General features: G+C 47.0%; 1 protein-coding gene across 1 annotated transcript in view; it reads right to left on the reverse strand.

Annotated features, from left to right (window-relative positions):
- Positions 1-25,287, reverse strand: part of HLCS (holocarboxylase synthetase) — a 198,094-nt gene extending 172,807 nt beyond the window's left edge. The window contains exons 1-4 of the mRNA XM_060150917.1: positions 25,047-25,287; positions 20,969-21,106; positions 6,477-6,639; positions 3,951-4,897 (exon numbers count right to left, since the gene is read on the reverse strand). Of these exons, the coding sequence (XP_060006900.1) occupies positions 3,951-4,897; positions 6,477-6,639; positions 20,969-21,106; positions 25,047-25,241 (1,443 nt within the window). The 5' untranslated portion in view covers positions 25,242-25,287. The remainder of the gene's footprint in view (positions 1-3,950; positions 4,898-6,476; positions 6,640-20,968; positions 21,107-25,046) is intronic.
- Between the last annotated feature and the right edge of the window lie 315 nt (positions 25,288-25,602).

Consider the following 25,602-nt stretch of genomic DNA (forward strand, 5'->3'; position numbering starts at 1 on the left):
TTATTTTAAAAAAGTATAGTGTCAGCCTTCAGGCAACTTAAAATCTCTCAATTTCCACTCAAGTCTTAACCAAAACAAAAATACTGCCCAAATATACTGTCTAAAACAATCCAATTGTTGAAAGTTGAAGCCAATCTGAAAAGTTTGCAGAGGACTGTCCAGCAGAGTCCCCACATTCCAGCGGGCCAGCTGAGGGCTGCCTGCTTCACCCACAACCGAGCCTGTTGCCCACGAGCAGCAGGGGAGTCTGTCCTCTAAACAGCCCTAGAAAAGGAAGGAGGCATAAAAGCGAACTCCTTTAAGGTATATGAATCTTACTGTGTGTCCTTCTACCGTGCATTCTTACCCAAAACGTGTGCCTCTCATCTCCAGGGGTCAAAGCCAGTGCTGGGACGGACGGTCAGCATGGCAACGGGTCACGTTTAATTCACCTGAGCACGTGACTGTCCGGAGATCACCTCTTACATGTGGCAGAAATCAAAAGAGCCAAGTTCTGTCCCCACCTGGGCCCAAGGAGGGGGGCGAGTGTGGTTAATGGCCAATGTATTCCCTGGGCTGAGTGAATACACCCAGGGTAGGGTGCTACAGAAGTCCCTGTCACAAGTGAGAGATGCCGAGGATGAAGAGGAGAGCTCCCCCTACGAGCAGGCCTCCGGATTCCAGGAGGTGAGAGAAAGCACAGCTGTCGACATTGTGGGCGAAGTGTGATTGTCGGTTTCAAGGTTAGGTGCTTCTACGACAGCAGCGAGAAGAGAGGCCGTCTGGCTCTGCACCTCAAACGGCCACCAGGGCTTGCCTGGTGGTGCAGTGGTTGAGAATCTGCCTGCTAATGCAGGGGACACGGGTTCGAGCCCTGGTCTGGGAAGATCCCACATGCCGCGGAGCAACTAGGCCCGTGAGCCACAACTACTGAGCCTGCGCGTCTGGAGCCTGTGCTCCTCAACAAGAGAGGCCCACGCACCGCGATGAAGAGTGGCCCCCGCTTGCCACAACTAGAGGAAGCCCTCGCACAGAAACGAAGACCCAACACAGCAAAAATAAATAAATAAAATGAATAAACTCCTACCCCCAACATCTTCTTAAAAAAAAAAAGGCCACCAGCGCATGTGTGTGCCACACCCACCCTCCTGGTTCTCTGGTTGTGATGTTACCATAGTGTTACCATATGTTACCATAGTGATGGCCCCATTTCTGTAACTTGTCTTCGTCTAAAATTAAGGCATTTAGACAAGCCCCAAAGCCAAAACTAAAAACGTCTCCAGTCACAGACAGGATGGTGGGTGCTACTGGCATCTAGCAGGCAGTGCTGCTAAAACGACCCCACAACAAAGAAGGAACCGGTCCGAAATCTCAACAGTGCCATGGTTGAGAAACTCTGCCATAAAAGTAGAACCACTTCTGCTATGTGCTACGCTAATTAAGAACACAAAATATTTCCAATCCATTTCACAGGCTCTATTTGCACAACTTCATGCCAAACTCCTGGTCCATTTGATACATCGAATGTCAGCATTAACCCACAGCCTTAAGCTTTCCCTGCAAATCTGATCAGCAGAAAAGTCCATTGAAATTTCCTTTTTCTGTACAACGACGAATGCCTTGCCTAAGGTCTCAGTGTCAGCTCCCTGGCTGTGAGACCACCACCTACTGAGCAGCTGTGGCTTGTTTTGTCCTTGAAGTCCTCCTCTTACTGGGTTACATCATTGCCCCATTTATTACAAAAATGAAGACTATGAAATCGAACAGGGAAAGAGGAAACTAACCAGCCTGGGCTAATATTTATTGGTTGATCTCGGCAGCAAGGTATGGTAGTGACACAAGCCTGAGGAGAAAACAGTGACCCTGTCACACAGAGACTGGAAGTCATTTAAAATCAAAAATGACATTCTAATCCCCTGCATCTGATTTCTGAAGCTGCATCATGTTGCCTTTTATCCTAGGGCAATGCATGCATATCAAATTTTATGACAGTAACGGGGTCAATTTAAATGGCACAGCAAGCAGATTTGCTATGTGACTCAGAGAAATGGAGCGCCAACAGTGCCGAATCAATTTTCTAGTACAAGTCTGTGCACAGGGGTGGTCAAATTCACTGCTGAAAGCTGAAATGAGGCTCTAGGAAGTCAGGTTTTTAAGTGGATTTTCTGAGTTACTATAGTTACCATATTTGCGACAAAAAGATAAGAGGAACTTTATTAGGCCTCCAAGAACTAATTCATGTAGTTTGCAGCCCACATGAGACCTGCTTGCGTTGTACATATTCATCTGCGATGAACATGCATTGTACATGTTCATCTGCGAACATGTTCATGCCCCCTTAAAGAATGTTTGGTCAGAAAACCCAAGAGACTTAATTTCTAGGAGGGCTAGAGAGACGCACAGCATATGAAATGAAACCATACCAAAAAAAAAAAAAAGGAAACAATTCGCTAACTCAATAAAAAGATCCTTATAACAAAACAAAATCTGTTAACACTCATCCTGGGAACCATTCTGGGCAAACTATCTACATCTACTTAGTCTTCTCATCAGATCATCAGGGACTTCCCTGGCGGTCCAGTGGTTAAGACTCCGCACTTCCATTGCAGGGGGCGCAGGTTTGATCCCTGGTCAGGGAACTAAGATCCCACATGCCGTGCAGTGCAGCCAAAAAGTAAAAAATAATCATAAGATCATCAAATGCTTAAGGATGAGTGTTCATCTAAACTCTAACAAAAACTTCTGCCCGGGGACTTCCCTGGTGGTCCAGTGGTTAAGACTCTGCACTCCCAATTCAGGGGGCCTAGGTTCAACCCCTGGTCAGGGAACTATATCCCCGCATGCCACCACTAAAAGATCCTGCATGCCACAACTAAGACCCAGAGCAGCTAAATAAGTAAATATTCAAAAAGGAAAAAAAAAACTTTTGCCCAAAGGCATTAAAAGATTTGCAGTAAATGATCAAGAATTCTGAAGTAGTCTATCCTGCTACCATTTGCTTAAACAAACAGAAAGCTCAAAAGAAAAAGAATGCGGGGTGGGGGTGGGGGGAGAGAGAAACAGCAGATGAACCAAAGGAGCCCCCTTAGCATGGGAAGGGAAGTAAAATTTTCCTTTTATCTCTGTTTCCGTTTTTTCTTACCTAAGTATTCATTTGCTGTAAATCGAAATCACTTCAATATTCTCTTATTTGAAACTGTTCTCAACACTTAGATTTTAAGACTGACAAATCATAAAGGAATTGAGGACCTGAAGGTGTTTTCCACACTCACTATCCCAGCAGTTGGCGAGCATTCACAGAAACCGCTGACAATATTTTAATGCGATAGTTACTACTGTTTGCAATTACCACCCCAAGGCACTCAATTCCCTTCATTAAATAACAGTTCGATTATATTAACTGAAGTGTGCTTTGAGGCAAGAGAGTGGGGAGTGGGGACTGATGGATTTTAGAAGGAGTATTACCAGTGTATAGATCAAGACAAGAAACAAGTTTTGGCTAATTCTTGGTTAACCAGCAATCTTTTTTTTTTTTTTTTTTTTTTGCGGTACACGGGCCTCTCACTGTTGTGGCCTCTCCCGTTGCGGAGCATAGGCTCCCGACGTGCAGGCTCAGCGGCCATGGCTCACGGGCCCAGCCGCTCCGCGGCATGTGGGATCTTTCCAGACCGGGGCACGAACCCGCGTCCCCTCCATCGGCAGTGGACTCTCAACCACTGCGCCACCAGTGAAGCCCCAGCAATCTTTAATTAGCCATAATACCTTCTGCCTCGTTCCTCCATCACCAGTATTTTGGTGAAACAGGATATCCACGGGAAAGCCTGCTACTCACCATCAGCAGAAATTCCCAGCCAAAAGTCAGAAGTACCCCCCCCAGCACACAGACTCTCCAACCTTGCAAAGTCCGTCCTTCGAGAGCGTATCCAATCAAAGAGACCCAAAGATCCTGACATGGATGCCGGCCTGCGTACCTGGCAAAGAACAGCTTCTCCTCCACGTGTTCCGAAAGGCACTTGCACAATCAGCCTGTCCTCGTTCTTGTTGTCCAGGTGGCCCTGGAGCTTGCCCAGGCTGAGCGGCTCCCCGGGGCCCCCCTCGTAAACGCAGCCGCTGCTCAGGACGCTGAGCCTCACCTGGCTCCAGTCCGCCTTGCAGAAAACCAAGCTCTGGACTGTGTCCTGCAGTGCGGCCTTCCTGGTCACCTGGAAGCCAGCAAGCGTGAAGGGCGATGACAGGCCCAGGACCTTCCCTCCCTGAGAAAGATAGGCCATGAACCTCCGGGACAGGTCCTCAGGGACGGACTCCCTCGTGGCAATGACCACCAACAGGCAGTTGTCTGGCCATGGGTCCCTGAGAGCACTTTCCAGCGGCAGGTGGTAGAGAGTGTAACAGTTGGTGTCCACGCAGTCGGCCAGAGCTGACCGGACTTGCTGGAGCCGGTCCAGGGCGTCCTGAGAGTCGGACCCCACGTAGAGAAGGATGTTGGGTGCCTTTCCCGTGAGGTTGACCCTCCTCTGTTCTCTCTTGGGGCAGAGGTCATACGCGATACCCTCCAAACCACTGCTGTAGTCGTAGGGAAGATCTGGAATGTCCTCTGCAGAAGCAAACTTGACGGATTCGATGGTGCTGTTCTCAAGCTCCAGACACTCGTGGCAGCTAGAAAGATGGAGGTGACAGTGCTCGACGGAGCCCACGCCTCTGTCGCTCTCCCCGGCAGGCTCGCCCCCAGGGGCACCGCCGTGCCCTGGCGTGGGTGCGGAACCCAGAACCTGGTGGTCCTCTCTGCCAACGTGCTCCATAGCCTCCAGCTCAGGCTTGCCCTCAACAGAAGGTTCCGGCTGGGGCTCCAGGAGCTGGGCTGGCGTGTCTGAGGCCTGGTCCTTAAGTTCCTTCAGAGCAGAGTCGTGCAAGTGGACAGCTAAAGAGAACAGAGAAGACAAGCCATCAACCCTCCGGTTTGTCATGCAGCTCAGCTCAGAACCTCAGGGCGCTCTCTGCGCTGCACGACCTACATTCCAGCACAGTCCTCACTCCCCCCACCCCCAACTCTGAGGCCTCCTTTGGGAACCACATAACTGCTCCCACCTGCTAGGAGAGTGCCCCTGACAATCCCGAGTAAACGCGCACGTTTCCACACCTTTCCCGTACAGACCGGAACGCCTCAGACCCCCTCATTGTCTGGTGAAGAAAGTGAGATTCGGAGAGGTGATTTTGTCCACTTGCTTATAGATTCAATTTTGTGGCTATCAGTCTCCTATAGGATAATGAAACTCAAAAACAAGGCACATAGCTAGAGTCTATCCACGCACGCCCCAGGAAAAAGCCACTCTCAGGACACTTCATTGGATCAACCGGGGAGAAGGATCTTGCCAGTGTCTTGACCCAGGTATGGAATATAAGTTTACAATCACTGATTCAAAAAACATTAACTGAGCACTTGCTAAACATCTGGCATGGTATTAGGCACATGCACATGGCCAATGGGGAAATGAAGTGATTTTCGCAAATTTCCAGAGCTGGTGACACTCATTGGCTCAAGATACAAATGAAAACTTCCTTGTAAGTCAATTATACTTCAATAAAATAAAATTTAAAAGTATATGTGTACATCGGCTTCCCTGGGGGTGCAGTGGTTGGGAGTCCACCTGTCAGTGCAGGGGACATGGGTTTGAGCCCTGGTCCGGGAGGATCCCACATGCCACGGAGCAACTAAGCCCATGAGCCACAACTACTGAGCCTGCGTTCTAGAGCCCGCGAGCCACAACTACTGAGCCTGCGTGCCACAACCGCTGGGGCCCATGTGCCTGAACCCCGTGCTCCGCAATGGTGGGGTGACCACCACAGTGAGGGGCCCGTGCACCGCAGTGGGGAGTGGCCCCTGCTCTCCGCAACTGGAGAAAGCCTGTGCACAGCAACGAAGACCCAACGCCACCGGGAGTGAAATTAATTGATTAATTAATTAAAATTATATATGTGTATACATATACATAAAAAAGACTTACATGGACATGGAAAGCCTACTTTTAAGCCTAATTAAGGAAGAAAATTTTGCGTGTTTCCTGAAAAAAGATGTGTCCCAAAATGATGTAGTATATATGTTTTAAGTTAAAAAAACTGTTAGATTTAGAACTTCATAGTAACACTGGCTATGCCTTCCATTCAGTTGAACTATGGTCTAGAAACCAGTTATACTGTATTAGAGTGTGTGAAATAAATATTATATGGGTTCTAAATTTGCATGCCATTTCATGAACAATGCAATTATGGGAAATCCTTGTTTAAGAATTTGAAAAGCACTAATGATACAGTCAGGGATAAGCACCTCAAAAAAAATAACTGACACATGTATGAATGTTATACTATTATGGTTCTATCCAAACTGCTGGCTGAATTAAGCTGCGGATAAGCATTGCCCTTAAGTCATACCAAACAGCAGTCCTTAAGCTCATAACTAATGGCACACTGCTATGATGAAAACATTTCCTAAGATGACTTACAAACGATCTTTTGGGGTATCAGTCCATTAGCCACCTGGAGTCTATCTTCAAGGAATGCCACTCCCAGCTTGCTGAAGTCATCCACACTTGCTCTGGCGATTAACTGATAAGGATCCCCAGGTCTGCAAGCTAACGGCAAGCAACAATCCGACCACTTCACGATCTGAGAAGCAGTGGGTGAGGGAGGAGGAAGAAAGGCAGGATGAGATTTTTCTTCTCTAAAATAACCAGATACTTTATTTTTCCCTTCAACTCCCACCACTATATTACAGTCAAACAAGGAATTACTGGATAGTACATTTTACCATCAAAGATGTCCTGGTTCAAACATTCTCATTTCTACCTAACAGGGCTTACAAAGCACTAGATGTACTCTCTCATTTAAAAGTAATTAAAGTCTTAACTGCTTTTCAAGGGACTAAAAGGGGAAAGGGCCATTCCCTACACACTGGAAAGACATAAACTTGCCCTTCACTAACAGGATATAGGAGAGAACAAGCCCGCAATATCCAATGATTCATGGATATTCATTCACCCTTAGATCAGCTTTTCTCAAAGTGGGGTCCAAGACCCACTACAACAGAACTCCCCGGGAGCAGATGAAAACTTCATGTTTCTGGGCACCACTCTCTGTCTGGTGCTTCAGACTCTCTAGAGTTGCAGCCCAGGAATCAGAAGTTTAAACATGCTTCCCATTGATTCCTGAATGTGAGAGCAACTGTCTCCAGAGAGCTCCGGCCTGTCGCAGTTCACATTTCCACCACAAGGGGGACAGGGAAAATGAGAGTAGATGAAGCTCAGTCCTTTAAGCCAGCGGTCCCCAAACTTTTTGGCACCAGGGACCAGTTTCGTGGAAGACAATTTTTCCACGGACCGGAGTAGGGGGGATGGTTTCTGGATGACTGAAGCACATTACAGTTATTGTGCACTTTATTTCTATTATTATTACACGGTAATATATAATGAGATAATTATACAACTCACCCTAATGCTGACAGGAGGCGGAGCTCAGGCAGTAATGCAAGCAGCGGGGAGCGGCTATAAATACAGATGAAGCTTCACTTGCCCATCCACCGCTCGCTCACCTCCTGCTGTGTGGCCTGGTTCCTAACAGGCAATGGACCAGTACCGGTCTGTGGCCCAAGGGTTGGAGGCCCCTGCTTTAAGCCTTCCAGTATTTATGAAAAAATTTGAGACTGGGACAAGAAGGGGAGCCCCTTGGGGTTGGGAGCCTGGCTCTGGAGCCCTAGATCTGGGTCTGGGTCAAACTCTGCTAATCGTCTCAGAACCTCTCAAGTCTCAGCTTCTTCATTTCATAAAACAGGAATAATGATAGTACGCATCACTGTATGGGTTTGTTATGTTAATGAAATTAAAGAGTTTATGTAATGCCCCCAGTAGGAAGCTTGGGACAGAAAAAGTGTTTAATTAATAGAAACTGCTATTATTAGAATGTGACTTTAAAAGCAATATTGAATATAGTGGTCCTTTTCCAAGATGCCATGAATAATTTCCCTACTTCCCAAAATCTTCTCAGGGATGTCCTGCCCCAAATTTCATGATCAGAGATATATACTTTTGAATTCCACTTTTTATATTGTTAGGTTAGGTTTTTAGAACTAACTCTTGCTGAAAACAATTTTAAAATGCTGGATATGGACTTCCCTGGTGGTCCAGTGGTTAAGAATCTGCCTTCCAATGCAGGGGATGCAGAATCAATCCCTGGTCGGGGAACCAAGATCCCACGTGTCACAGGGCAACTAAGCCCTTGTGCTGCAACTACTGAGTCCGTGCCACAACTACAGAGCCCAAGTGCCACAACTAAGACCCGACTCAGCAATAAATAAATAAATAAGTAAATGCTGGATAAATAAAGAAAACATCATTTCAAAAGCACGGGACAATTGACTACATAATGAAGAACTTCCGGGCCAAATGCCAGGGTAAATCCTGAACCTACAGAGGTAAGGGGAATTCCCACAAGCCAAGGAACTTTGGCCCTGAGGTTACTTCTTATCCAGGAAACCTGGGATTTAAAAGTCAGGGCCAGGCTTCCCTGGTGGCGCAGTGGTTGAGAGTCCGCCTGCCAATGCAGGGGATACAGGTTCGTGCCCCGGTCCGGGAGGATCCCACATGCTGCGGAGCGGCTGGGCCCATGAGCCATGGCCGCTGAGCTTGCACGTCCGGAGCCTGTGCTCCGCAACGGGACAGGCCACAACAGTGAGAGGCCCGCGTACCAAAAAAAAAAACACTGCTAAAAGTCAGGGCCCATAAATAAATAAATAAATAAAAGTCAGGGTAACTGGCATCAAGATAAACATATAGATCAATGGAATAGAACTGAGAGTATAGAAATAAACATATAAATTTGCAGATGACTGATTTTGGACAAGGTTCCCAAGACAACTCAAAGGGAAAGAATCATCTTTTCAACAACTATGCTGGTACAACCAGATATCCACATGCAGAAGAATGAAGATGTACCCCTATCTCACACCATGTATTACCAGGTACAAAATTAACTGAAAATGGATCAAATCCTCAATGTAAGAGCTAAAACTACAAAATTCTTCGAAGAAAACATAGATGTAAATCGTCACGACCTTGGATCAGGCACTGGTTTCTCAGATAAGACACCAAAAGTACAAGCAACAAAAGAAAAAAATAAATAAATTGGACTTCATCAAAATTTTTGAGTGGGACTTCCCTGGTGACGCGGTGGTTAAGAATCCTCCTACCAGGGGCTTCCCTGGTGGCGCAGTGGTTGAGAGTCCACCTGCCGATGCAGGGGACGCCGTTTTGTACCCCGGTCCGGGAAGATCCCACATGCCGCGAAGCGGCTGGGCCCGTGAGCCATGGCCGCTGAGCCTGCGCGTCCGGAGCCTGTGCTCGGCAATGGGAGAGGCCACAACAGTGAGAGGCCCGTGTACCGCAAAAAAAAAAAAAAAAGAATCCTCCTGCCAATGCAGGGGACACGGGTTAGAGCCCTGGTCCAGGAAGATCCCACATGCCACAGAGCAACTAAGCCCATGCGCCACAACTACTGAGCCTACGCTCTAGAGCCCAAGAGCCACAACTACTGAAGCCCATGTGCCTAGAGCCCGTGCTCCGCAATAAGAGAAGCCACCACAATGAGAAGACTGTGCACCACAACAAAGAGTAGCCCCCGCTCGTCGCAACTAGAGAAAGCCCACGGGCAGCAAGAAAGACCCAACACAGCCAAAAATAAATTAATTAAATAAATAAATTTATTTTTTAAAAAAATTTGTGCTTCAAAGAACACTTTCAAGAAAGTGAAAAGACAACCCACAAAATGGGAGAAAATATTTGCAAATCATGTATCTGATAAGAGATTTGTATCCACAATATATAAAGAATTCCCACAACTCAACAATAAAAAGACAAATACCCAATTTAAAAATGGGCAACGGATCTGACTGGACATTTCCCCAAAGAAAATATACAAGTGGCAATAGCACTTGAAAAGATGCTCAACACCATTCGTTATTAGAGAAATGCAAATCAAAACTACAATGAGATGGACTCCCCTGGTGGCGCAATGGTTAAAAATCCGACTGCCAATGCAGGGGACGGGTTCGAGGCCTGGTCCGGGAAGATCTCACGTGCCGTGGAGCAACTAAGCCCGTGTGCCACAACTACTGAGCCTGCGCTCTAGAGCCCGCAAGCCACAACTACTGAGCCCGTGTGCCACAACTACTAAAGCCCGCACGCCTAGAGCCCGAGCTCCACAAGAGAAGCCACCGCAATGAGAAGCCCATGCACTGCAACGAAGAGTAGCCCCGGCTCGTCGCAACTAGAGAAAGCCCGCGTGCAGCAACGAAGACCCAACGCAGCCAAAAATAAATTTAAAAAAAAAATCACTACAATGAGATACTTCATCCTCAACTAGGATGGCTAAAATCAAAAGATGGACAATAGGGAATTTCCTGGTGGTCCAGTGGTTAGGACTCCACGCTTTCACTGCCAATCGGGTTCAGTCCCTGTCAGGGAACTAATATCTCACATGCCATGAAGCGTGACCAAAAAAAAAAAAAAAGATGGACAATAACAAATGTTGAGGATGTTGAGAAATCAGAACCCCAGTACACTGCTGGTAGAAATGTAACAGGGTGCACCCTCCTTGGAAGAGTTCATCAGTTCCTCAAAAAGCTAAACAGAGTTTCCAAAGAACCCAGAAATTCCACTCCTAGGTATATACCTAAGAGAACTAAAAATATACATCTACACACAACACAAGTACACAAGTGTTCATAGCAGCATTATTCATAATAGCCAATGAGTAGAAATACCCCAAATATCCATCAGCAGATAAATGGATAAATAAAATGTATATATCCATACAATGGGATATTATTCAGCCATGAAAGGGAATGAAGAACTGATACATGTTACAATGTAGATGAATCTTGAATACATTATTGTAAGTCTAGGAAGCCAATCACTAAAGGTCACATATTATATGATTCTATTTATATGAAATATTCAAATCAGACAAATCTGTAGAGTTGGAAAGTAGATTAGTGGCTCCCAGGGACAGGACCACTGGAGAGTGACTGCAAATAGGTACACAATTTTTTTTTCAGGGGGGTGATAAAAATGTTCCAGAATTAGATGGTGGTGATGACTGCACAACTACTGAATTGTAATTATACACTTTAAAAGGATGAAATTCATGGTATGTGAATTGTATCTCAATTTTAAAAAGAAAAAGAAAAGAGTCTGGAGTCCTCCAAGGTTCAACACTACCCCACAGAATCATTATGCCTTAGTATTTCATTTTTCTCCTTAAAGAGAATTCAAACTGAATTTAACTTTTCTCCTTAGGCAAACAATAATTTTTAAAGTTGAGAAAGAGTGTCTTCGAGGGAAAAATAATAAATGCAAGCCTTTATGGTCAAAAGGTCGAAACGCACTAATCAGTCTAGCCTGTTTCGAGAAAGAGAAACCTCCGAGGAGTTAGCTCTACATGTAGCTTTCCCTCCCTTTTACCACCTACTTCTCCCACCTCCTCCCAGACATCCAGCCAGAGTGAGGAGGATTCACCTGGAGGGGCCAGCCTGACCAACGCTTCCGTAGAACTCTGCATTTCAAATAGGACACCTTTGATCCAGGGTGAAGAGTTGAAGTCTACAATTCAGACAAATATTTAGTTGATTCCCAGCTTTGAGAATGCAGGAAGGATGTCAGCTCAGGAGGATGAGAAGATAAAGTATCGCCTTGGCAAGAGCTGACTTTTCAGATGAGGGTGAATGGGAAACATGAAAAGGAGCGATGCAACCTCCTGCACGAGGCTAAAAGCATCTTTGTTCTCAGCGCTATCGCTGGCAGAGAATAAGGACAAATACTCAGCCAGTGGAGATACAGCCCAGAATTTAGTTGTTCAGACGTTGATGTAGCACCCTGCTGCAGCGGGCACTGGCGTGGAGCTGTGCCTCAAAGTAAGCACTTCCTGTAAAAGGAGCCAACAATGAAATCCTCACACCCAGGAGAGACGCAGGAGATAAAGCAAGGGGGGAAGGACAGGAAGCAGCCAGAGAACAATATATACACACGTCCCTGATCAAGTTTCTCAACTAGGCCGGCTGTTTCCTCACCTCAGTGCATTTCCTTTTTCTAGGAACGTGGTCCGTGAACCACAGACCATGCAAACTCCTCCAAGCAGCACTGCGGCCCCGATCAAAGCAAAGCCGCAGTGTCACCGGGACTCATCCAGGGTGTCTGCCATCCGCCCGGTGGCTAAAAGCAAACAGGCCACTTCCCATATGCACTTCCAACTGGAGACAAAGGGACAGAGGAAGAAAGGGGAAGTCAAGCAAAAGGCTTACTCCCCAAGATCAAAGGCAAAGAAGCCCTGGTCATCCCTAAACAAGGGGATGTCCTCCTCTCCTGTGCAGCCTGCAGAAAGCCCTTCCATGACCCGAGCTTGGGACTTGAGGCTGCAGTGACTACACTGATGTGTCCCCTCCACTCGACTCAACACACACGTGCACCAGGAAGGGGATCCAGGGACCAACGGAATGGGGTTAAACTCTCTACAACAAATTGCCCTTCCCAAGGCTGCCTGCAGCAGGTGCGGAGCTGAAGTTCTGCAGCTAATCGGGCAATGGGAATCCCAACAACCAGTTAGGTGATGGTTAATCTATGTGCCAACTCAGCTAGGCCACGGTACCTGGACATTTGGCCAAACATCAGTCCAGAGGTGACTGTGAAGATATTTTTTAGATGTGGTTCACATCTAAAATGAGTCAGCTTTGAGTAGATTATCCTCTGTAATGTGGATGAGCCGCATCTAATCAGTTGAAGGCCTTACAAGGAAAAGACTGAAGTTCCCAGGGGAAGAGGGAATTCTGCCTCTCAACTGCCTTCAGACTCAAACTGCAACATCTATCTCCCCTGAGTTTCCAGCCTCCGGCCTGCCCTGCAGATTTGACACCACAATCACGTGAGCCAATTCCTTAAAATAATCTCTTTCTTTCTGTTTCTCTCCCCTGCCACTTCCTCCCTCTCTCTCCCTATATATGTACACATATATGTATATGTATGATGCATGCACGTGCACACGCACGCACACGCACGCGCATACACACACACACACACACCCTATTCTGTTTTTCAAGAGAACCCAGATAAATACAAGGTACAATCAGTTACCCTGAATAAGATCAATGTCACAGCATCGACACTGCTAATTTTCTGGCTCTTTGTTTCTCCTCTTACAAATCAGTGTAATTACATGCTAGGTTTTTAAACATCTAGTAATGAACTGAATGAAGGAGGGCTAGACACTCAGAGATGTGAAGAATCTGAAACCAGGGGAGTAAGGGGAAGAGGTTATTTCTTACTTTCAGTTATTCTCAATGCCTTTTGGGTTTGAAAACAGAAAGGATACAGGAGTACTACAAAATTCATTTTCACTCTATTATTTAAAAAGATACTATGCCCCATGGTGCTCTTAAGAGAAGGGTGTTGGAAAGTCAAGTGACAGTGTAAGGGATATGACAAGTCCACAGCAAGCAAGAGCTGAAATAATAGTGACCCAGGTGAGACTTAAGGTGGTTCTGCAAAACCGTAACTGACCAGAAACTCAAGAAAAAGGGTGGTCTAGGTGTTCTAATTTTCTGAATAAATGAGAGCTAATCAGAAAATAATAGAAATACCCTTGTTGTCATAACCTTTTTCTATTATGTGTGTTCTTCTTCTTTTTTTTTTTTAACTTTTTTCTTTTTGGCCACACAGCTCACAGGGTCTTAGTTCCCAGACCAGGGATCGAACCCATGCCCCCTGCAATGAAAGCACAGAGTCTTAACCACTGGACTGCCAGGGAAGTCCCTATCATGTGTGTTCTTTAGATGCTCCATAAGCACCTGAGACCCAATGTCTACAGTGTACTGCACTAGCATCCCCAATTGTTCACTTTATATCCCTGCCCCACTGATGTTGGTAACCCGAGGAAGAGGAGAAGTTTTAACAGACATACCAAGTGTTCTGGTTATCCGGTAACAAACCACCCCAAAAGTTAGTGGCTTACACTCATCATTTATTTTGCTCACAAATCTCAATTTGGGCAGAGCTTAACGAGGACGGCTCAACTCTGCTCCACCAGGCATCAGCGAGGATGGTTCAACTGGGCCTGGACGATCCACCTCCAAGGTGGCTTCCTCACACAGCTGGCAAGCTGGAGCCGCCTGCCAGCTGGGAACTCAACTAGGACGGTCCACTGAGGGCCTCAGTTCTTCTTCATGGGAACCTTGCCACAGGGCAGCTTGAGCTTCCTTACAGCATGGGAGCTAGGTTCCAAGAGCCCAGGGGGAAGCTGCAAGGTTTCTTATGATCTAGCCTTGGAGGCCCCAGAATGTCTCTTCTACCACATCCTATTAGATAAACAAATCACCAAGGTCAGCCTAGATTCAAGAGAGGGGTATAAGACTCCACCTCTCAATAAGAGAAAGGAATTTGCAGCCATCTTAAATCTACTACACTGAGTTTCAGCCAGCTGTCTCACTCCTCCACTCTGTGTGAGACAGACATGCTCTTTTGGTCTGGTCCCTGCAAGGGAAAGATGTGTGGAGCAGAGCCTAGAGAAGTCGCAGCTTGAAACAGCAGCAGCAAACCCGCTCAGCCTACGTGTGACATGAGCAAAAACAAAGATTTGTTGTTAGAAGCCACTGAAATTCTGAGGTCACCTGTTATTTCAGCAAAGCTGACTAAAACAATGGGCAAAACTGCATTCTTTACAGGGGTCCCTCCACCAGCCCCTCCTGCCATATTCCCTGTCTCCAGGAATGACCCACCATCCACCCCCAAATCCCTCATCATCTCATAAAAAGTTCCTACATTTGGCCCCGTCTCCCCTTCCTATTACCAATACTCTGTGAGGCTGGTCTCCGTTCCCACATGGAGTACAGCCTGTTCCAGGTTTGCCTCCCTCCAATCCAGTCTCCAATCTGCCTGAATTGTGATCTTTCTAACGTACATATCTGCTAATTCTGCTAAAAAAAATTTTTTTAAAGGGAAAAGAAAACCAAAAAAGAATAATAATTTTTTAAAAAAAGAAAAGAAAAACGTTTTAGCCTACTGTCCATAGGATAAAGTCCAAATTCCTCACTAGTGCAAAGAAAACTTTTACAATCTGTGTATCCTGTGTATTTGCCATACTATTAAAGAACATTCAGTTTTGCTACACAAAAAACAAGAACAACAAACAGCATGAAGGTCATAGATATATTAAGTCAGTAACTTTTAAGACGTGCTAAAGGTAGGGGAGACAAAAGGAACGTATATGTGTTGAACATCGATAAAAGGGACAGAACAAAAGACAGTATTCCTCCTAAGCAGAAAGTCATGGATGGACCAAGTAAATCTTAAATATTAATAAGACACAAATCATGCCACCTCCAGATTGACAGTTATGTCATCCCTAAATCAGCCACCCATTAGGGTCCCATGCATATTCTGCCTAGAAATACAGGTAAAATGCACAGCTTCTCAGCAGGTCACTAGTAAGCCACAGCTCTTCCAGGCGTACATGTCCCAAATCTCTCTAACAGAACAAGTGTGTGCCGGCCACAGGCATCCTCCATCTGCCAAGTACCCTGTTTAACCTCAGCTCTGGTCCTTGTAACCACACCCTCGGCGGGGAAGGCAGATGCAGCAGAGAGAGACAGGATGTGTGAACACTGCCTAGCTCAGGGGTGCAGTACCGCAAAAAAAAAAAAATTAAAAAAAACTCAGATATTACTTCCCTCCCCTGGAACATCCTTCCTGACGCCACCACATCTGGATAGATTCACCATCACCCCCATACTTGCTTTCCCAGAGCACTTTTCACAATGAACTTTTTTTTTTTTTTTTTTTTTGCAGTACGCGGGCCTCTCACTGTTGTGGCCTCTCCCGTTGCGGAGCACAGGCTCCGGACGCGCAGGCTCAGCGGCCATGGCTCACGGGCCCAGCCGCTCCGCGGCACGTGGGATCTTCCCGGACCGGGGCACGAACCCGTGTCCCCTGCATCGGCAGGCGGACTCTCAACCACTGTGCCACCAGGGAAGCCCCACAATGAACTTTAATTGTTCCTTTCCTTAGCTGTCTTCTCCCTGACACTGTGAGCTCCTTAAGATGACCGTGACTGTCGTCTCTAAAGGCATCTTTCATCTCCATGCGACATACCTCCAGCCCTAGTACACAATCTGGCACATAATAGGCACTCAGTAAACCTTGGATGGAGGAATGAATGAAGGCCTTGATAGAACAATAGGAACATGAGTGAACTTTCTGCAATAAGAGAACTGTGTACGTTCTTTGGGTCAGAGATTCTTACAGAACAGGACTGCTAATGTTAAGCACAGAAGATACTGAAAATTGAGCTGAATCTGCCACAACCCATTGGTATCTACTATGGCACCTAACAAAATAATTAGAACACAGTCTACTGTGCAATAAATATCTGTTAGTGAAAGAATGACTAAGTGAAGATAGGAATATGTGAATGCTACATTTTTTAAACTTAATTCCTGAGATTCATTCATTTGCTGTTGGGGGTGTGCAGAAAAACCACAGATGCAAGCCATCTGAGATATCCAAAGTTTCAAAAGATGTCCTTTTCTGACATCTGTAAGAACGGTATTGCATCTGTAAGCATGGTATTGTACAATCCTAAACATGGGAAAGAATGTAAGGTCTCAACAAGTTCAAAAGTCTTTCCTCCATAATGTATTTGCTGTTAAATATCTTAGGATCCTGTCAAATTCAAATGACTTTAGAGTTAGGTGAAAAATACAGAGTCATAAGAGCCCCCAAGCTGCAAAATCCCATCAAACAATCAACCCGAATGGTAACAGCAGACCGAGAAGACAGAGACCTGTGAAATCAACTCCTTTTTAAGATCTGAAGCCCAGGGACTTCCCTGGGGCGCAGTGGTTAAGAATCTGCCTGCCAATGCAGGGGACACGGGTTCGTGCCCTGGTCCGGGAAGATCCCACATGCCGCGGAGCAACTAAGCCCGTGTGCCACAACTACTGAGCCTGTGCTCTAGAGCTCACGAGTCACAACTACTGAGCCCGCGTGCCACAGCTACTGAAGCCCGCGGACCTAGAGACCGTGCTCCGCAACAGGAGAAGCCACCGCAATGAGAAGCCCGCGCACTGCAAGGAAGAGTAGCCCCCGCTCACCGCAACTAGAGAAAGCCCTCGCACAGCAACGAAGACCCAGTGCAGCCAGAAATAAATAAATAAAAATAAATTTATTTTTTAAAAAAAGATCTGAAGCCCAGTTTACAAAATGGAGCTCTGTGTAATAGCCAGAGTGGTCCAACATATGGCTCTAGACATCTCCAGCTCCTGGCTGCAAGACCCACCAAACCCTCTGATCACAAAAACGATGAGTTAACTGGATAGTACCCTTGGTGGGTAGGCATGATTTTACCCCCAGAAAGTTAAGAACTAAGTAACCGCCATTAAGCGAGATCTTAATTAAATTACCCTTAGAAGGTAAATTAAATAACTGTGACAGAAATGCTAATTATCTGCCAATATCTAGCCTTTTTTTCTCCCTTGTAATAACAGAACTCCAGGTTTCTACCGAATCCATGGCTGTCCAGCTATGGACTGCATTTCTCAGCCTCCCCTGCAGCTAAGTGATGGGAGCAGAAGTGACAAGTGAAAGTTCTAGATCACAGTTTTAAAGAGGAACCTGGTTGGTACCTACCGTCCTTCTTCGTCCCCCATTCTGAGGGCTGGGATGTGGATGAGGTTGGCAGTGGGGGGGTGAGGGGTAGCAGGAACCAGCCTCCACCAAGAGAGAGAAGAAGGATGGCAGAGGGGAGACAACAGAGCAACAAGATAGAAGGGAGCTGGGTCCCTGGATGGCCTTCCAGAGCAAGACCACGCCTTCAGAGATGAGTAAACTTCTTCTTTGAACCACTGTGGGCTGGGTATCATTTGTTACAACAGCTTAGACTGTACGTTACATAATACAGTAACTGTGCTGCTTAAGATGCTGTGTGTGGACTTCCCTGGCAGTTCAGCAGTTAAGACTCCGTGCTTCCACCGAAGGATTCGATCCCCGGTCGGGGAACTAAGATCCCACAAGCCACAAAGCATGGCCAAAACAATAAATAAATAAATAAAATATTTTAAATGCTATGTGTATAAAGATATACACTAAGTAACAACAATTTAGGAAATTAAGAGCACAGCAGTCATATTTTTGTGTTAAAAAGGAATCCATGCATATTTAATATTTTATGTAATTGCAATATTTTAGAAGTTCTGGCCCTCATTTTAAATTGAAATCTTACTAAATATATATAGCATTAGAATATATAAGAAAACTTCAAGGGCTTCCCTGGTGGCACAGTGGTTGAGAATCCGCCCGCCAATGCAGGGGACATGGGTTCGAGCCCTGGTCCAGAAAGATCCCACATGCCGCAGAGCAACTAAGCCCCTGCGCCACAACTACTGAAGCCCGTACGCCTAGGGCCCGTGCTCCGCAACAGAAGCCACCGCAATGAGAAACCCGCGCACGGCAACGAAGAGTAGCCCCCGCTCGCCACAACTAGAGAAAGCCCACACACAGCAACAAAGACCCAACGCAGCCAAAAGTAAATAAATTTTTTTAAAAAAAGAAAACTTCAACCTTTAATCTGATAACTTCAGTTTTCTTATCTTTAAAAATGACAATAATGGACTTTCCTGGCAGTCCAGTGGTTAAGACTCCACGAGTCCACTGAAGGGGGCATGGGTTCGATCTCTGGCTGGGGAACTAAGATCCCACATGCCACACACCACAGCCAAAAAAAAAAAAAAAAAAAAACAAATTACAATAATATCTTGTAGAATTGTAAGCATTACAGGTAATACATATACATGCCAAGCAGGGGCTCAATAAATTTTATCATTATTATCATAAGTATATATAAGGCTTAATAAAACAGTAGGAACCTGCAGGAGAAAACATAATGTCATAGCATAGTAGGCTACTCTCAGGCTACCTGCCAAATCCTATGCCCCCTCCCGAGCCCCAAACAAAGGAGAGTTTCCTGCTCTCCTTTACTTCACCTATCTCCTAACTCTCATTTCTATCCACCTTGAGTTGTAGTCAATTATTTCCAGTCTTATTCCTCTCTTCCTTTTTGTTCATCCAAATCCAATGTCTTTTTTTTTTTAATATTTATTTAATTTATTTTTGGCTGCGTCGGGTCTTAGTTGTGGTACTCAGGATCTTCGCTGAGGCACACAGGCTTCTCTAGTTGTGGCGAGCGGTTTTTCTATTTCTAGTTGTGTCGCACAGGCTCCAGGGCGTGAGGACTCTGTAGCTGTGATGCCTGGGCTCCAGCTGAGGCAGGCGAGCTCCGTAGTTGTGGCACGCGAGCTCAGTAGTTGCGGCGCGCGGGCACAGTTTCCCCGCGGCATGTGGGATCTCAGTTCCCTGACCAGGGGTCGAACCCTCGTCCCCTGCACTGTAAGGCGGATTCTTTACCAATGGACTACCAGGGAAGTCCCCAATGTAATTTCTTAAAGACAGTGTTTGTGAGATGGAGGTCCAGTGACTATGGCTTTCTGTCATCAGCAAAACCCCTCCTGGATTATCCACGCGGCAGGCAGGGAACATACGGTGGGTGAGTGAAGGCAGAAAGGACTCGTCACAGACACCCAAGCAGAAGCAGCACCCAAGGCGGGTTAGGGTCAGATTTCCATGAACCTGAGAGGTGCTGGCTTTGGTCAGAAGGCATCCACGGAGAGCTTACGCCAGAGTACAAGCCCACTGGATGTGTGTCTAGAAAGATAACTGGCCATCCAGAGGAAACCGCACGGAAGGCACCCAAGATGGGATGACATCTTCACAGTTTCAACAAAAAGATAATGAAGAAGAGAATGGAATGAGGAGGGATGGAAGTAAAGGAGTAAAGCGGAGACACCTGGGGAGTGGAATTAGTAGAACTACTAACCGAATGGCAGGAAGGACGCAGGAGGGGGTGAAAGGAAGCACAGTTTGGGGTGTTCACCTGAGATTTTCTTTTTTTCCAGCAGAGGAATATAAACAACCAGTGTGGGACACATTACTGAGTTTGAAGTGCTTTCAGAATACTTGGGGTGAAATCTCCAGGAAGTATGCGGCAATATAAATCATCTGATTTTGGAAGCAATAAGTTGTGGGGCGGGACCCTATGGCCTGGGGAGAGACTTGATTAGCGCTGCGCAATAACATACCTCAAGCCACAAAACAACTTAAAACACAGGCAGCTTTTTTCTTTTTCTTTTTTGGCTGCACCGCATTGCATGCAGGATCTTAGTTCACCAACCAGGGATCACACCCGTGGCCCCTGCGCAGTGTAGAGTGGAAGCACAGGGTCTTAACCACTGGACTGCCAGGGAAGTCCCAAAACACAGGGAGGTTTAAATCTAGCAGCCACATTAAAAAGATAAAAAGAGGGCTTCCCTGGTGGCGTGGTGGTTGAGAGTCCGCCTGCCGACGCAGGGGACACGCGTTCGTGCCCCGGTCCGGGAGGGTCCCGCATGCCGCAGAGCGGCTGGGCCCGTGAGCCATGGCCACTGAGCCTGCGCGTCCGGAGCCTGTGCTCCGCAACGGGAGAGGCCACAACGGTGAGAGGCCCGCGTACCGCAAAAAAAAAAAAAGTTAAAAAGAAACAGGTGAAAGTAATTTTACATATATATATATATATATATATATATATATATATATATATATATATATATGTAAAATTTCCCCCCCACCCCCGGCCATGCTACACAGCCTTCGGGATCTTAGTTCCCTGACCAGGGAGTAAACTTGGGCCCAGCAGTGAGAGAGTGAGAGTGCCGAATCCTAACCACTGGGAATTCCCTACTAATATATTTTTATTTAACCCAAAATATCAGAAAAGAAAGGGAATCAATCACAAAGGCCAGGAAAGAGCACTCATTAAAATACCAAATTAGTTTTGATTATGGTACACAAATGAAAAACACGGTACTCACAGCTTCCGAAGAGGACGATGGTCTCTGTAAAGTGTCACCTTGCACCCAAATGCTCTCTGTCACAAATGCTATGTGTTCTGCTTCAAGTATAAAAGGAGAAACCAGAAACAGGGCCCATTTGTTCAAGTCATCAATGGACTGGATAGAGGGAAAGAAACACAAAAAGGAAGGATTCAATATGACTTCAAACCACAACTGCTATTTATATCAACATCCAGGACAACCCCGCCTCTGCAATTCCAGGTGGCATCTAAATGAATAAGGTCATTGGATGCTTTCCTATAGACCATATTAACCCTGCATTTTTTTGTTTAACTGTGACTGTTTAAACAGCTGCAACATCCCTCGATGTCTCACGATAGTTTTAACATCTCTAGACATTTCTTATCAAGCAATTAATTCTGAAACTTATTCCCACCATTCCTTACTGCTGAGAGCATGTAGGAACCTTCCAAATTACAACTTGGAAGCACATTTAAAGATGAGGTAGCTCAGGGACTTCCCTGGCGGTCCAGTGGTTAAGACTCCGTGCTTCCACTGCAGAGGGCACGGGTTTGATCCCTGGTCGGGGAACTAAGATCCCACATGCTGCTCAGCATGGCCAAAAAGAAAGGAAAAGATGAGGTGGCTCAGAAGTGCATGATGGTCAGCAGAAGCCTGTTACTGACAGATGCCCGAAGGGCTATTCCTCCTTTTCCTCCAGCCATTACAGCATCAAGATTGGTTAGCAGGGACTTCCCTGGTGGCGCAGTGGTTAAGAATCCGCCTGCCAATGCAGGGGACACAGGTTCGAGCCCTGGTCCTGAAGATCCCACATGCCGCGGGGCAACTACGCCCGTGCGCTACAACTACTGAGCCTGAGCTCTAGAGCCCACGAGCCACAACTACTGAGCCCACGTGCCACAACTACTGAAGCCCGCGCACCTAGAACCCGTGCTCTGCAACAAGAGAAGCCACCACAATGAGAAGCCCGCGCACAGCAACTGAGTAGCTCCCGCTCACCACAACTAGAGGAAGCCCTCGCGTAGCAACAAAGACCCAACGCAACCAAAAATAAATTAACTTTTTTTAATTAAAAAAAAAAGATTGGTTAGCAGATTGGATGTGTCCATTAGTCTCTGCTCTTCTCCTGAAATTTCTCTAAAAGGACTGTACATTAATCTACACTAAAAACAAGGCACATCCTTAGCAGAAAAAGCTGAAATCTAAGGCTGCCCGTCCGGGGTGGGGGGCTTTATCATCACCCCGCCCCCGCAAAAAAAAAGGCATTTGGGTCAAGCTCCATAGTTGCTTATCAGTTCAAATCTGCCCTTGCTGGGAAGAACAGAAAGTATTTTCACCAGGCCTAGCAACCCGGCACAAAGCAGCAGCTTAATAAATATCTATTGAACCAATTAATGAGTGAAAATGAGGGAGAAAAAAACTCCTCCTATGGGTAAACATAATTATCAATATAATAGTTAAAAACAAAAGACAGACTGTCCACTTTACTCATAGAAAATGTGTATATTAAACAAAAAGCTTAAAATTTCTGGTTTGTATAAACTCTCTTTGGTGATACTTACCAGTTCTTGGGAGACCTTCAATTATATAAACATACACTTTCAGTACTTATGCATATGATTTTAAGTATATAAGGTATGGAGACAGCAAAGGCATAAGATTCAGTTCTGTAAAGTTACTCCAGCCCAGGTAGACCGACAATAGGTATGTACTGAACCAAATCACCAGCCCCACGATATCTCCAATCTTAAGTAACAGTAGCTAATCACAAATAGTCACACTTTCCAATTGTAGGCCTCGAACATCAGAGCTTAAACTCAACAACCACTACTTCATTCGTTGAAATACTGAGTAACTATTACAGGTCAAGCTGCTTAGCTAAACAGACCCAGTTCCTAGGGAGAAAAGGATAAAAACCGGACATAATGGAAAAGAATATATATATATATATATATATATATAAACTGAACCACTCTGCTATACAGCAGAAATTAGCACAACATTGTAAATCAACTACACTTCAATTTAAAAAATGAAAAAATAAGTCACAATAAAAAAATAAAAACTGGAAATATGAAGTGCAATTTAAAGTCTATGAGCATACAGAGCTGGCTGGTCACATCTAGTCTGGAAACTCAGGGACATCTCTGTGAGACAGTGATTTCTGGGCAAAGCTCTAAGGAGGACAGCAAGTTACAAAAACCCCGAAAGCCCAAAGCGGGTTTGGCCCAGGTGTCCCTACACCCTGCTGGAGCAGTCAGCAAGGGCTGAAGAGCATTAGTTACAGTTATCAAAGCTAACAGAAGACCAATAAAGTCATGGAGATGTGCAAAAGTAAAACTGTCTCCCAAGAGAATTAAAGACATTTGCATCTCATTATTTTTTGGATGTTCATTATTTCTACTCTAATCTAAATCTCTTAGAGGTGTTTTTTTTTAATAAATTGATTGATTGGCTGCGTTGGGTCTTCATTGCGCACGCGGGCTTTCTCTGGTTGCAGCCAGCTGCGGGCTACTCTTCCTTGAGCTGTGTGGGCTTCTCATCAGGGTGGCCTCTCCTGTTGTAGAGCATGGGCTCTAGGCGTGGGGACTTTGGTAGTTGTGGCTTGCGGACTCTAAAGCACAGGCTCAGTAGTTGTGGCGCATGGGCTTAGTTACTCCGTGGCATGTGGGATCTTCCCCAATCAGGGATCGAACCCGTGTTCCCTGCATTGGCAGGCATTGCCCAACAAGGATGGGCATTTTTTTTAAATAAATAAATAAATTTATTTATTTTTGGCTGCGTTGGGTCTTTGTTGCTGCCCGCGGGCTTTTGCAGACTTTTTCTAGTTGCGCCGAGAGGGGGCTACACTTCGTCGCAGTGCGCGGGCTTCTCATTGCGGTGGCTTCTCTTGTTGCGGAGCACGGGCTCTAGGCGCGCAGGCTTCAGTAGTTGTGGCGCGCGGGCTTAGTTGCTCCTCAGCATGCGGGGTCCTCCCGGACTGGGGCTCGCACCTGTGTCCCCTGCATTGTCAGGCAGATTCTTAACCACTGCGTCACCAGGGAAGTCCCAGATGGGTATTTTTGATTTGTAGCATCAAAGTATAATCCCATGTCTAAGCATAACCTCAACAAAATATTCAAACCTGAGATAAGATTTTAATTCCCACATGGTGTATGGTTTCACACACAAAGAAAATCTCATTTTAATGCTATGAGTGATCGAACTTTCCAGAAGGAAGAGGAAAGGACAAGAAACCCATCAAAAGCAAAACACTTTTAAATGTTAATGACAAAGTGGGTGAAGTCAATGGAAATTTGCACAGAACTGCACTGTGAAGCCCATTTCTGATAGGTGAGTGGAAAGAACTATTGTTCCCATCCACAGAAAGAGAGCTGAGGTTTTGCAGTGATCAAACGACAGCCCCAGGTCACACTGTGGGTGACAGAGCCGGTTGAACTTACAGCCTTACAGCCACCAGGCTAAGTATTGGGCCAAAAGACAAGATTGTGTGCAAACCGAAACTAAAAAGATTCAGAGATAATCAGTAGGTGCCCGACTGGTAAATGACGCAGCTGACAGGAGCTGGGGACAGGGCAGTTTTTGTCACCTCGGGAACACCTGACAGAAAGCTGAGGATTTGCTGTCTTTCTCTGAAATCAGGTTCAACCAAACTCCAGCCCACAGGGTAGGCGGGAGAGGATGTCAGGAAAGAGGCTCTAGGTGGGCACTGCTCAGGTGCTAATCGACTCCGCACAGGCACACAGGCACAAGCCTACTTTGCACCGCCAAGAGCCAGGCGACCATACGCTCGCGCCGGCACCCCGTGGAGAGGAGACCAGATCGCCTGTCACAGTTTCGGTCTCATCCAGGCTTCCATGGGCATCGCGTGCAGTGTAGCCCCGGAGCCTGCCGCTCCCCAGACCCCACGCTCGCGACCTCCCGGCGGCGCAGAGGGTGCCCCCGGGCTGCACAGCCCATGGCGGAGCGCGGGGTCCCGGGGGCGCTTCCGGCACCGGGCAGACCCCGAGGCCGCGCCCCCGCCCCGCCCGGCCCCGCCTTCCGCGCCCCCCGGCGCCCGCGCTCGCCCGCCCACCTGGCTCTCGCCGACGCAGAAGACGCGGCCGCCGCGGCTCAGGCACACGCGGGCGCCCCGGGGCTGCGCAGTCGCGCGGCAGAAGGTGAAGGAGCAGCGCGAGGCCCGCAGCTGCTGCACCGTGGTGCGCACTAGCGCGGCGGGCCCGTGCCCCCAGCGCGCCCACAGGTACAGGTAGCACAGCGTGATGAGCATGGCCGGCCGGCCGGCGGCGGAGCGCGAGCCCGGGACGCTCGCACCACCGGCCGGCCCGCCAGAGCGCTCGGCCCCGCCCTCCCGCCGGCCGGAAGAGGCTGCGCCGCCGGGGAGAGGCCGCGCCGGCTGGAGAAGGCCGCGGGGTGGCGGGGGGGGGGGGGGGGACGTTTGTATGGAGGGAGATGGGAGGCCTGGACTGGAGGGAGGGGTGTGGGGAAGGGAGGTGATGGAGGGAGAAGAGAGGCCGTGCCCGGGGAGGTGAGTGGGAGGGGATCAGGGGAGGCCACTCAGGGTGGAGGGTGGAGGTAACGGGATGGAGGGAGAAGGCGGGCGGTGAGGTAGGTTGGGGACCTGGCGGGTA

The sequence above is a fragment of the Lagenorhynchus albirostris genome, chromosome 5 (assembly GCF_949774975.1).
Source record: "Lagenorhynchus albirostris chromosome 5, mLagAlb1.1, whole genome shotgun sequence".
NCBI classification, from domain to species: domain Eukaryota; kingdom Metazoa; phylum Chordata; class Mammalia; order Artiodactyla; family Delphinidae; genus Lagenorhynchus; species Lagenorhynchus albirostris.